General features: G+C 38.5%; 1 protein-coding gene across 1 annotated transcript in view; it reads left to right on the top strand.

Moving 5' to 3' along the window:
* The window catches only part of LOC145680212 (17-beta-hydroxysteroid dehydrogenase type 6-like), an 88,136-nt gene that overhangs the window by 67,404 nt on the left and 6,027 nt on the right, over positions 1-14,705 (top strand). Inside the window, exon 7 of the mRNA XM_081750526.1 lies at positions 5,078-5,195. Coding sequence (XP_081606652.1) covers positions 5,078-5,195 — 118 coding nt within the window. The remainder of the gene's footprint in view (positions 1-5,077; positions 5,196-14,705) is intronic.

Raw genomic sequence — 14,705 nt, 5'->3', positions numbered from 1 at the left:
AATCTAGGACTATTTCAATGAGTTCTGTCTCATCTGGATGTTGTGCCACAGCATAGTATTCGGCTATGACCTTCCAGGCAAAGTCAGTTAGCCGGTTATACTTGGACCGGTCAAATTTCATTCCTTGGATAAATTTCTTCTGCAGGCGTTCCATCCTGGCCGAGAAATAGTGCTCCTTAAATAGACGCACAAAGTCCGCATAACTGCTGATGTCTTTGCAGACCGTTTGGTACCAAGTCTTGGCCCCAGCCGACAAACAACACGGTACCAAAACCATGCGTTCGTATTCCGACGCAGAGATTATCTTAAACGCCTGTTCTAAACTTTCAAGAAAAGACCTGGCCAAACCATATTCTCCAGTGAAGTTTGGTAAGTGATTTAGTTCCGACAGCCTTAAATTTAACGCTCTATTTCCAGAACATCCCTCATATCTGCCGGGATTCAGGGGAGAGTTGCAGCCAATCACAGGGCTCTTTGCATTATTATGATTTTGTCCAAAATTCGAATAAGAAGTATAATTTGGTCCAAAAGGTAAGTTGCTTGGCATCGATACCACTGTGTGACTACATACTCCCTCCGGAATTCCAACAAACGAAGGAGTCCTGTCTGCGGCACTACTGGACACTACATAACTTAAGCTACATACATTGGAAGTCGAGACCGAAGCCTGAGACCACGTCAATAATGAGTTTAAAGTCCTAGAGGCAACCTGACCACTCATGATATCCCCACAGGTGGGACTAGAATTGTTCGTGACCAACGAATGTGAATTTAAGTCAAACGGCCAGACATTCTTAGTGTGAACGTTGGTCGGCTGACAGACAGAGACTGTCACCGTTGGGACCGTACGAGTCTCCCCAACCGAAGAGACTGGTACATCCACTCGGGTGTCAGAGTCTGTTCCGTCAGAGTCAACCCCCTCACAACCAACAAAGTCACGTGACCGCTTGCGACCGACACGACCTGGTTTACTTTGCTCCTGATCCTTCACCAAAGTTTGGATCTTAGCCTCGAGTACGTCATAAGATTTCTGGGTGCTCGACTCGAGATGCGATAGTTCTTTTGCGAGCTGATCACATCTGCGATTTTGCTTTTCTACTGACAACCGGAGATTCTCCTCAACGGTGTCTACCCGCGTTGTTATCGTATCCTGAAATTCCCCCACCGAAGTGTATAAATCGCGAACTTCGTTACGGAGGTCCGATACGTCCTTGTTTACATTATCGACTTTTTCGTTTACAATTTGCATCATTTCCGACTTTAACAAATCAAATTTTTGATTCATCGCGTACAAATTATTATCTACCTTTTCAAATCTTTGGTTCATAATACTGTCAACCTTTTCAAATTTTTGGTCCATAATACTGTCAACCTTTTCAAATTTTTGGTCCAAAGTTAAAGTTAAAGTTTGACTAAAACGTTCTAACATTTTTGCAAGGTCTGTCACGGATGCAGGGGAACCTGCAGTTCCGACACTCTCTCCACCGTTGTGTAAGAGTTTCTCTCCCGTGTCGTGCGTCGCGGTGTTCCGTTCACTTCCACTTTCCTGTGACTTGGAAAGCGATTGCACAGTCAGCTGTTTGGCCACACATGTTTTACAAAACCAGGGCTCACTACACTTATTCAATTCTTCTACCTGCTCGTCGGTTATACCATAGCACTGTGCATGCACCCATCCAGAGCAACCGTCACAATAAACACTAAAGCCCTGTATTTCTTCACTACAACATACATATTCATCCGGACTACGGGATTCAGTACTCGACCTGCTACCAGCAGACATCTCCATTTCATATAAATTGTTTTCCCCAAGTTACACATATACAAACTCAAGAGTGACTACACATCGTTCAAGGAGTCGTTTGTCACAACAGTCCCCATTACATTACACTGGTCTTTCAATACGATTCACTTAGCACTCGCGAAAGATTGAAATAACAGATCCTGGCTGTGGAACGCCAATTTTACAAAAAAAAAAAAAAGTCATATAAAAGTAAATAAAAATGTAAAATAAAAATGTAAAAAAAATAAAAATGTAAATAAATAAAATAAAATAATGATGATGATACTGATATTGTGTTTCTGTATGACGTTCACTTTCCTTAAGACTATGATTGCGTGAATGTGTCACTGATTGCTGAACGCGAACCCACCGGGCCCAGACGGGCAAGCTGTCAACACTCACTGACCCATCCACTACACCAATCATCTCCGGAAAGTAGAACTCAAATCGTCCCAAAATGTGAAGATTTCTAAGCCTCCCTCATTCTCACTCGCAGTCCAGCATCCCGATCCGCAGGTCATAGCCTGCATCCCATCAAGAGATAAGATTACAAACCACAACCCGACAGAACAAGACACTGACCCAAGAGTGAAACTGACGGTGAATGCTTCGAAAATCTAAATGTTTGTGTTTACTAACCCAGATAAAAAAAAAATTCTCGAATCAAATCTAAATCGCGCAACGGGATGGAATTTCGGAAAAAAAAACTGAATGCCAAAGTGAATTTAGCTGATCTTATTAACGAAGTGAAATTTTCTGGCAGGTCTGTGATTCCAACCCCGGTCACACTAAGTGAAATCGATTCTGTGAGTTTTCAAGACGCTATATTTACTTTCGTTACGTACTGCTTTAAACACTTCACTTTCTGAGTACCAACAATACTATTGAAGTTACTATACTACATCGTTTTTTTAAAATAATTAGCTCTGCACTGGACAATGAAAGATTTTGTTTCGACTCGCACGCTTTATTTACACTAACTTTCTGTATGATAAGAGATAACAGGAGAATACATTTAAAAAAAAAATGTCGTAAAGGTTGGAAATTGAGGAAAATTCTAGACATAGCTGAATGGGTAAGTCCATCATTGCATTACATACTCTCTGCACATATCATGAACAATTCTACATACGTTTAGTTTAGTCAAAAACAATTTGAAAATAAAGACATTTACTACTATAACCACATGAGCCTTGTACTACACAGGTATCACTTATTACGGCTGTGTGCTACATGCTTTACTTTCTTTTCTTAGTATTCTCTCTTCAGATACCGTTGTGGAGGTGGGGTCAGCGCGGAGGATTTATACCGACAAGGTGACCTCCCTTGTATGAGCTCAGACCTAATCCACTTTGATTCCCACAACAAAAACATTTTCCTTTGAGATAACACATACACTAGATACATCTACATGAAAAGAAAGTACACTTAACCTAGTCCCTAGCCTAACTATCTAACTAACTTAAACTAAAACATATAACATCACTTTATTCAACAGATTAATAATATAGCACACACCCTGCTTCTTACCGAGGACGTATGGGACGTCGACCATTCAGCTCTACTTTTGTATGTTGTTAAAACAAAAAAAAAAAAGTCTTAAACTATGTGCTTAAAAATTCGAATTTCTGGTTTCTGGTGAAAGGAATTTAAAATACATAACGAACGTGTTGTCACTGACGAGTATCTCCCATTACCAATAGCTACGCAAGCACCCTTATTATCAATGTGAGCCGAAACTTTGTATACATTTTGTCTCATCGTATTCAAACTACAGTGAAGGTAAGCACAAACCAGAGAATGGATTAATTTTGTAATATAGCAGTACGGAAAATAATAAATAACAGAAAAAAGAATATACGAAATTACATATCCAAAACATAATTTTGGGGTGAAATGTATATACTCGAAAGTATACACATTTCATGGACTGTTGGTAACAAACATCCACACTGAAACTCCAAAAGAACAATCCTCCCCCCCTCCATTGAACGAGTGATTTATGTTACATCGCAGAGTCTGTATATTGTACAACTTAGGGAAAACTACGCAGCGTTTAGCACATAATATAAAACATCACAACACTAAAAGAATAAGCCATGACGAAATCCGATAATATAGAAATTTTGCAGGTTAGTACGTCCGAAAACAACTACTTGGATTTTCTGCTTACACACTTATTGGTCAGTTCCCTCCATGGAAAATAGAATACTAGTTCCTCTCCTACCTGATTAGTCCGGTTTTGGTAATTTTGAAGAAATAAATTACACCACCGCTATAACTGAGCGGTTTCTCGGTGTTCAAAAAAGTATGGGAATCCTCCTTCGAATCCGGGCGACTGAGCTGCACCACCAAGATGGCTTACGTCAACCACTCACACCCTGACGTATGAATTTTGCTCTCACAACTGTAGCTTCATCGTCCATTGAGCACAGCAAAACACTCTCTGTATACACAGACTGCCCAAAGACATCAAAGGTATCAATTATTTTGTGTCGTAACCTTTAAATACTTCTGTTTTCACGTTTTTTTATGGACGGAGATTATCGTACGTCCATAACTTAACACTGCTTCCGGTAAAAGACAATGACAATGGGAAGAAGATCCCTAATTGGAGGTTCATTGTGACGTAACTATACGATGATAGGTGTATCTATCAAGATCAAAGAAGCCGAAAAATCTCAACCACACCTGTGATTGCGGAAGATCCAATCACAGATAATTTAGATTAAACAAAGGGATGCTCCAAGAAGCTACTATGGCTGACTTTACAAATATAAAATTTTAAAGAAGATTTTTGAAATAAAAATTTTGAATTCTTTCGAAGATCCCCAAAGCCAAAAATATGAAAGAAAATTGACTGGAAAGGATTAAAAACGACCAGAAATTACCTTATTTCCTAAAATAATATTATATTTTAGCTAAATATACAAATAATTATTCAATGTAAAGATATTACTATATATTTCCCTCTAAATATACTAAAATCATTAGTTCAAGGAACTTAACGCAAATTTTGCGGTCTACTTCAAATCAAGTCATTGGTTAATTATATATTAAAAATAAAATTGTAATAAATATTAAATTCATATATACACTGGTTGCCCAAAACTTCCGGGCCATGTTACATTATACGATGTATAAGGTAACACTGCCAACGTGCTGTATCTGAAAAAATACAAAAATAATATATGTATGGGTAATTTTGAAAAAAAAAAAAAAAAAAAAAATCAATCATTAACTCAAGCTGATAGCTTAACAGTGGAACTTACATGATTCATTAATTTATTTCAGTCACGCTACGTTCCCAGTATCACAACGCAAATCCGAGCACGGATTCTTTCTTCTCTGCCAACTGATCTTCAAGATTACGTCTTGTGTATGGGACAACCTAAGACGCCCCCAGCGGCCGGTAAGTTCAAACTAGAGCCCGGTTCAAAACAGAGATTTTACAATAGTCTTATTTTTTACTAGTTAAATATCATAAAGCATAAATACTGCAAGCAGGCCCGTGCTGGCCCACCGGGACACCGGGACGTGTCCCGGTGCGCTCTCCGAAATATCACAGTATAAATAAAGTTACACGTTTTTAGTAATAAATTCTTACAGTTATATTGGTAAAGAACTCGCGAAAGGTGCAGTGCGCCCTTTACATTAGGCGCCCTTCCGAGACCACATCAAAGATGAACGATTTTATTTACTCTTCTGGTATAGCACAGTTCTGTACAATAAATACAAACAGTTACTGTTGGCGAAGAACCCGTGAATGGCACAGTGCGCCCTTTATATAAGGCGCCCTACGAAACATCACATTATAGATAAGTGGTTTTAGTTATCCTGTATACTAGCTTTGTTTAATAAATTCAAATACTCACTGGTAGTACAGAACCTGTGAAGAATACAAGGCGCCCTTTACATAAGATGCCCTGCGAAATATAACTTTTTTTTTATTTCATTCTTCTGTATTTCAGTTTTGTATTATAAATTCATACAGTTGCTATTGGCAGAGAACAGGTAAAGAGTATAATCACTTACAAAAATATTATAAAGTTATATAACTATAAAACGAAACAATGTAATACATCAAGAATAGTTCGGATAGTCAAACGTACGATGCATTTATGTAATACTACACTGACACTAGTCTCTAATTTACGATTTTTACGGCATCGAAACTTTCACAGTCTTAATATGCATCCATATATCCGAGCATATTCATTGTTTCTTTGTGTTTTAAAGCAGTGTTCAGATAATCAGCACCTGTTGTATTTCTGAAATATAGCTGTATTAATTTCCGTAAAATGTGGTCTTCCTGTCACCACAGCACGGCGCGTCCTCAGGTTGTGGATCGAGGAGAAGGCCTCTGGGATATAGAGGTTAGCTGCGAATATACTGAGTAAGCAGTCGCGGATAGACAAGGGGTGATAATCCAGCTTGAGAGTTTGGTGTGAGGCTAACAACTTCATCCTGTTAAAAAAAAAAAAAAAAAAAAAAAAGATTGTCCAGATAAGTTCGCAGAATCCTCGGATCAGAACTGATAACTTGGCAGGAACTCCGCAAAGTAAAATCGACATGACATTTGGAGCATGAAATATAAGAAGTCTCTATAGGGTAGGCGCGTTAAAATTTGTAAAAAATGAATTTAGAAATAGAGGTTGGACCTATTGGGATATCAGGAAGTTGGATGAGAAGGAAATGGAGGTCAAGTTGGTAAATTTTACGTTCTTTTACGGGGAACAAATTAAAAATTACCAACTAGAAACAGGGCTTTCCGTTCACAAACGAATACGTAATATCAGCAATTACATAGGTTGAATTTGTAAATGATAGATTTTCTTTTACTTCTCTTAAGGGTCGGTTGTGTATTATTATTGTTTTAAATGCACATGCCCCAACAGAAAATAAGGATGGCGATTTAAAAAATACCGTTTTTTATGAAAGAATAGAACGGGTATTTGATCATCTGCAATACCATATGAAAATTCTGTTAGGCGGTTTCAATGCGAAGGTAGGACCAGAGGGTATTTTCAAACCGATTATAAGGAATAAATGTTTGCATAAGGAAGGTTGTGACAACGGCGTTAGACTCGTGAACTGTGCAATATCCAGAAACCTTATCGTGAAGATTACAAAATTCCAACATCGCGACATTCATAAATATACTTGGACTTCATCAGATGAAAAAACACATATTTAAACTGATCATGTTTTAGTAGACAGAAAAGAACAGCCTAGCACAACTGATGTTCGGTCATTCAGAAGAGTTGATTGAAATAGTAAGAGACTATCGTTGAATAAAGGAAATATTCAATATCTGATAACGGAGCGTTTTTTTTTTTTTTTTTTTAATAGAGGAGAATCAGGTGAGAGGGGAGCCAGATTGAAGTGTCGAATAGATTCGCGGTTTTAGAATGTTCGAAGTGTACTAGTGTTCAAGATACTTGATTGAAAATAGAGATAACATTAAAATTTCAGCAGTAGAAATATTGGAGCACGCAGAAATACGGAGGAACAAACCATGGTTCAACCAGGAATGTACTAAAGTAGCAGAGAAGAGAAAACAGAAGAAACTGCGCTTGCTACAAAATCCAAACGAAATAACTACATAAAATTTCATTGTCATCTGGCAGAAAACTTCTAAAACTTTTAGAACAAAGAAACGCGACTTTTGAAAGTTAAAATTAATTAACTTGAAGATAATAGTGAAAACAAAAATATTCGGGACATGTATAAATGCATCAACAAACTTAAGAAAGGCTATCAACTTCGTGCTTATATATTAAAGAAACCTAAAGGAACAGTTCTCACTGATACAGACAGCATCTTAAATAGATGGAAAGATTTCTTTGACGATTTGGTTAACACATAGCCAAAAACTAACGCACATGGAGAAAGTGAAATGCATGCAGCATAACCGTATATTCCAGAACCTAACCAGACAGAAATAGAAATCGCTATTTAAAAAAGTTAAACACACATCTCCGGATGTAGACGAAATTCTGGTTGACTTAATTTTAGCTGGAGGGGAAAAATTATAGAGCAAGATACACAAATTCATTCTCATTATCTGGAACAAGGAGGAATTACCACAAAGGTGAAGAGAATCAATCATTGTTCCAGTTCAGAAGATAAGCAATAAAACATATGTAATAATTATCGAGGCATTTCTCTTCTGTCAACATCCAATAAATCCTCTTAAACATTGTATTAGCAAGATTGACTCCATACGCAGATGAAATTATTGGAGATTATCAGAACGGATTTAGGTAAAATCGATCAACTATTGACCAGATATTTACCATTCGACTAATACTTGAAAAGAAATGAGAGAATACAACATCCTAGCATATTAATTATTGACTTTAGACTCTGGTAGGAGAGAAACATTGTACAACATGCTTACAGAATTTGAAATACCTAAAAAGGTAGATTAATTAAGATATGTTTAAAGGAATCCCAAAGTAAGGTTCAAGTAGAGAAATTCTTGTTCACGAGCTTTCACGTTGAGAATGACCTGAAACAAGGAGATGCGTTGTCGTCATTATTATTTACTTTGTTCTGGAGAACACGATAAGGAAAATCAAAGACAGCAATCAGGCCCTAGAGCTGAATTGTATTTGCCAGGTTATGGTGTATGCTGCTGATGTAAATTTAATAGGTATTGATAGAATAATAGAAAGGAATGCAGAAATCTTAATTAACGCTTGCAGGGATATAGGCTTAAAAGGAAATGCAGGGGTATAGGCTTAAAAGGAACGGGAATCGGGAAAGGTGGAAACTTCATAAGGAGAACCTGCATAATTTTATACCGTTTACCAAACATTGTTAGGGTCATCAAGTCTAATCTGATTTTCACGAAGCTTTGCACTCCTTGTAAACAATGCAGACTGCAGTGCACAAATGTTGCCAACTAATTAAACAAAAAATGTTATATGCAATTTTGTGCTAAGAAATGAATAAACAAACTGAAGGGGGGGAAAACAATGAGATTAAAAATAAAATGGCATGGGCTTGTGATAAGAGAATCAGGAACCATTTTGTCTCGTTTGCAGTGGCGTACGCGCTGCTTTCCTGACTCTTTGAACTACTATATAAACGCATGCACGCATCAGGAGGAAGAAGGGCAGAACGTTGAATTTTTTCTACCAGTGTAAATTACACTAAAACTTACTATCCCCACTCCTAACGTTTCCTCTAACTGAGAATCTAACTAAAATGTTAGGATTCAGAGCCACTATTACATGATGACTTAGTGTTCCTACTAGCAGATCTATGGTTGGATGGATGGATTAAAGTTTATAGTCCCCTTCAACAACAAGGTTCTATAAGATTTGGACCTACAGCCGAACGAGTGATCCGAACTACATGAACTTCCTCCGGAAACCGAACGCGGGTCTCCCGCCCGACGACGAGTACGCGGATCATATAGCCACAAAGGAGTTAATTATCAGATCGAGAAACATGTACAGTTGTACTCACGACTTCCATTCAAAATTTAGCTTTTCGGGAGCCGCAGTGGCTCAGTGGTAGAGCGTTAACCTCTGGCACATGGGGTTCCTGGTTCGATTCCAGTTCGCGCCAAGTGAACCTTGTGGTAGACAAACACCCTGTGCGTGGGTTTCCTCTGGGTCCTTCAGTTTCCTCCCACTTTCTTCATTCCAACATTTCATTCATGTTTTCATCATCAACGTCTTCTTTAGCCTAGCCTGCATAATCGTGGGACGTAAAACTCGAAAAATGTCATTTCATTTCATTTCAAAATTGAGCTCCTTGTACGTTTCCATTATAGGCGAGCGAGTGTTTGGAACAAGTAATTGTTCATTCTGCAAGAACTTGAAAACTACTGAGTTTACTTATTTATTGAATAGAGAATTTATTATTTTATTTCCTTTGTTATATGTAATAAAATACCTATAAAATATATTTTGAATCCTCGTGTCTTATCCTTCATTTGATACCTAACAGAAAAGTTACGCCATAAACTATCAGTCATGAGAGTATAAAGACTATCGACATCTTATTCAACAAATTCCAAGAAACTTTTTAGATTCTACATAGGAATAAAGACACATTATTTAACATGCACATAGTACCTCCTCTTAATTTCACTGCAGCCAGAAAAAAAGAATAAGACTCAAAAGTTATGAACATTCCTATCCAATATTATAAAAATTCTTAAATGTTGAAAAACTGAAAAATAACTATGAGTTAGCAATATTGAAAATGAGACTAATAACAGCTTATTCTTCCATGAGCAAATAGTACACAACAAATGCAATGTATTATGGTAATTCATGAATTGTTAAGGCACAGTAAGAACATTTAGGTTTCGACTCAAAGTATGTATCTATAGGGGATCGAAACCTTGAACCAAAATCGAATTTGTAAGGGAAAACTGTTACAACAAATGACAAAACACAAGAAGTGCGCGCCACAATTTAAAGATGTCGCCCAAGGAAGCCAGCAGGTTACCTGCTGCTCCGAGTTATTCTGTTAAACATAAACAAGGCAAACCCGTAAGTGCAGAAGAAAAGCAAATACTTTATCAAACGATATCAACGTTGTTCAATTCACTTGAAGAAAATTAAGACCTATAATAGCTAATTTTCATGTTCTCATAGAATATTTATTTACTTACTTTGTAGTACTGAAGTTAGTATTTGTACATTCGCATGCTAAGAAAGCACATCAATAAATTGAACTAAAGGGGGAAAAGTACCATCTGTTTTTCATGGATATGCTTAATGATTTACGTAATAGATGAAAAAGAAATAATCTCCCATAATGATAAATATGCTTGCTGTTAAATACCAGCGCCATCTCTTTATCGTTCAGTTGATAATTTGATATAACTCATTGTAATTTCATCTATAATTACAGTTTGGGGAAAATAACAATGTTCAGTTGCTCTTAAAGGAGGGGGATTATATAGTATTGGGTATTTTTCCGTATATCACGGCAATGGTGTGAGATTGAGACGAGTAATGCACATCACAGTAGCAGAAATACATGCACGTGCTGCAGCAGAAATATTGCGGGAAACAAGACGAAACGATTTCCTCTTCACCAATCAGCAAATAGTCGTGTGCGCAGTGATACAACATCAAGTTACACGGTTTGTTTTTGAAAGGTGCAAAGGACTGTGAAATGGGCTCACAGTCAGGAGGCTCAAATGGTCAGTTTTTGTAGCCAGAATGAAAGAAATTAGAAACGCATTTGAAGTTGTAACTGGAAATCCAAATAGGAAAATGACCGTTAGGAAGAACGAGGCGCAGATGGGAGGACAATATTAAAATGGTTCTCGAAGAGATTAAAATATAAAGTAGAAAGTGGGTTCAGTTTTCTAAGGACAAAAATCAAAGGAGAGGTTTTGTAAGCGCGGCAATGAGCCTCCTGCGTCCATAGGCGTGCTATATTAAGTTGTTGATACATTTAGCTTCTTTTTACTTGATAGAAATGTTATTACAGGAAGTAAAAAGTTTTTCTGTAGTAAAGAGGATTTCGATTCGAGGTTAAAATGGCACCCATACTTTCTTTCAAAGTCTCTCTCTCTCTCTCTCTCTCTCTCTCTCTCTATATATATATATATATATATATATATATATATATATATATATATATATATATATATATATATATATATATATATATATATATATATATTCCCGTTTGTATGAGCGCCCTTTTAGTAAACTTGTCCACCGCCCTCATTAATATCCCAGTACGGCCCTGACTACAAGTCTGTAAATGCTGTTACGTATAAGTTCACATCAGAATTTTGTGATATAAGCCAATTTAACTGTAAAAATTGCTTTTATCAGTTATACACCATTGTTACAAGACTAACATTACTTTTGTAAAACCGGATCCAAACGTAATTAAATTGCTCACTGAAAATTATTTATTTTGGGTATGTATTTTTTTATTGATATTACATGAAGTTTGACATTGGTATACGAACTATATGTACATCTATCGAACATCGAGCATGGGTCTTCCTCCTTACACTGAAGTCATGAGCATTAACCGTTAAATCATGAATAATCTTAATTTTTTTTAAAAAAAATAATAATTTTCATCGCCTTTAGGCTAAAGGAGAGAGAGAATTAATGAAACTGAGTGGTTATGGATTATCAAGTCTCTAGCTGCACTAAAACACTGATGAGATCAGCAAAGTCAAGCAGTGGCGTGTTTGTTCCTATGAAAGATGGGTGACCGTTCCTAGTCACCAGATGATGATGGCATATTGTGGCGTCCAGCCGGCGTCATGAGGATAAGTGGAGAGCTTACAGGGTTTGTATGATAAGTAATGAGACCAGGTCTGGAAACATTGTTTTATTGATCTGATCTGTACAGGGACTTAAAAGCTTTCGAAGTACTCTCCTCTTGCGTCGATGCACTTCTGCAATCGATGTTTCCACGCTGCAAACGCCCCCTGGAAGTCAGCAGCCGGCATGTCCTTTAGAAATGTGGTCACGGCTGCTTGGATGGCTGTGACGTCTGCAAAACGGGTTCCTTTCAAGCGTGGCTTCAGCTTCGGGAAGAGGAAGAAGTCGGCCGGGCTCACATCTGGGCTGTAGGGTGGTTGTGGAAGGACTTCCACCCCAATCCGGGTCAAAAAGGAGGTCACTAAGAAGGCGGTGTGGGCAGGGGCATTGTCGTGATGCAACTTCCACCGGCTAGCGATCGCCGGTCTTTTCCGCTTGACGCTCCTGTGCAGTCTCTCAAGGACTTGTTTGTAGAAGGCGGCGTTGACGGCTTGTCCTTGGGGTACAAACTCCTTGTGGACCACCCCCACATTGTCAAAAAAAACAATCAACATTGTTTTCACCTTTGACTTCGACATTCTGGCCTTCTTGGGGCGCGGGGACGCAGGAGTGTGCCACTCCGCGCTTTGACGTTTCGTTTCAGGGTCGTACTGGAACACCCACGACTCGTCACCTGTTATGACGTCATCTTCAAAGTTAGGGTCACTGTTCATGAGGTTCAACAGTTCCTGACAACAATCAACACGTCGTTGCTTTTGTTCGTCAGTCAACACTCGCGGCACCAGTTTCGCACAGATTTTTCTCATTCCCAATTGTTCCGTCACAATCTTGTGCACTGTTGTGTGGTTCATATCGAGTTCATCAGCAATCAATCTCAACGATAATCGACGGTCTGAGTTCAGGAGATCCCTCACTTTTGCCACAGTTTCGTCCGTAGTCACTGTTGTCGGGCGTCCAGCCCTCTCCAGATCCTCAACGCTTTCCCGGCCGTTCCGGAACGCACTGTGCCAACGAAACACCTGGGCTTTGGATAGGGCTTCCTCTTTGTAGGCCTCCGTGATGAGAGAAAGCGTCTGAGTAGCCGTTTTCCCCAGGCGAACGCAAAATTTGATCGCATAACGCTGTTCGATGGAACCCTCCATGTTTGTTGATTTTCCGCCGTGACAAGAATGTTCACAAGGGCTTTGTCCAAGGCTTGTCCGCGCTCCACTAAGGCTCGGAGCCAACTGACGCGCGGTGCGTTGCTTTGCTCGGACCCTTCCCTACATCCTCCATCACCGACAAACCCGCTCCAGCGACACGCGCGCCGCGGCGCGGCGAGTCTCATTACTTATCATACAGACCTTGTACTTGAGAAAAAGAAGTAGTGAACTCTCGACTAGAAAGCCAGCACTAACATTGAGGGGGAACTTATGTGATCACGTATCATCCCAAAGGCATGAATATCATAAACCGGTTGGCCCCTAATGGCTATTGCATCAAGAGATTAGTCTTTTTTTCTTTGAATGATTATGAAAGAACTGGTAGAACGAAAATGTAGAAGGAAAAGAAGGAAGGAGAAACCAACGGACAGTATGTTGATCACCCCAAACTCGCATGTTTTAGGACTGAAATAAGAGATCCCACGAATTAGAGTAAATCCTCTATCAGTAAGCGATTGTTGGAAATTATGTGTAGGAATTAATGATATTCCTGTCTGCTTTTTTTTCTTTTTTTTAAAATTTATTTTACAGAATGAAAGAAACGCAATTAAAAAAAAAAGAAAAGAAATATCCCAAGTGAGTTTTTCATATTCTTAATCTACGGAAACTACGCGAATTCAATATTGAAGTGAGATGTAATAAATTTATAATTTCCAGTTCTAATAGGGAGATAAGGTCAGAGATAAAAACCTGTTCTTCAGACGCTGAATACATAGCAAAACCAGTTTTTCGTTCTCTCTTCGGAAGTAGCACAAGTTTTACTACTTCTGGTTTCAATACCTGACAAGTAAGGGACCATATGGTTGTCGCGCAAATCAGATGCAGACATACGCCATCTGATTGAGCATGGATAGATATGGAGAAAACAGAAATTTAAGGCGCTAAGGGCCATAGGGAGCGGAGCGAGGAAAGAGGAAACATTGAATGTCGGCAAACTTGGAGAAAGTCAGGAATGACGGGAAAAGTTAATTTCGTGCAAACAGGGAAAGAAAGTCAACTAAAAGAAAGAAACTAAACATAACAAGGGCATCAAGGACGAAGAAAGATCATAATCAGGGTTGCCATCCGGACCGCAGTGTTGCCAGCTCTGCATAACATTGATATGGAAGATATAGCACAGTATAGCAATTCATGCACAAGGGAAAATATTAGTAACACAAAAGACAATTGAAAAGACTCTGTACACGTGCGTAAAAAGGTTTAACGTAGTCGTGAGTGAATATTACACCCGTGTGAATACAAATGCAGGAAAATAGAGAACAGTACGCACCATTTGTAGTTTAATTGCAGTTGACGTGAAGATCACGAATGAATGCGTGGTCAACACAAAAACATTTCTCGCAGTGATCACAGCGGATAAAAGCAAGCTGGTCACACGTGTCTCTGCAGCATTCCTCTGTGAGTCCTTTTTCAAAGCAATATGCGGAAGGTGTTTCAAACTGTCCAGGATGT

Source organism: Thermobia domestica, chromosome 3 (genome assembly GCF_964235325.1).
Source record: "Thermobia domestica chromosome 3, izTheDome1.hap1.1, whole genome shotgun sequence".
Taxonomy (NCBI): Eukaryota; Metazoa; Arthropoda; class Insecta; order Zygentoma; family Lepismatidae; genus Thermobia; species Thermobia domestica.
The sequence above is the reverse complement of the archived record's forward strand: the minus strand, read 5'-3'. Positions and strand labels throughout refer to the sequence as shown.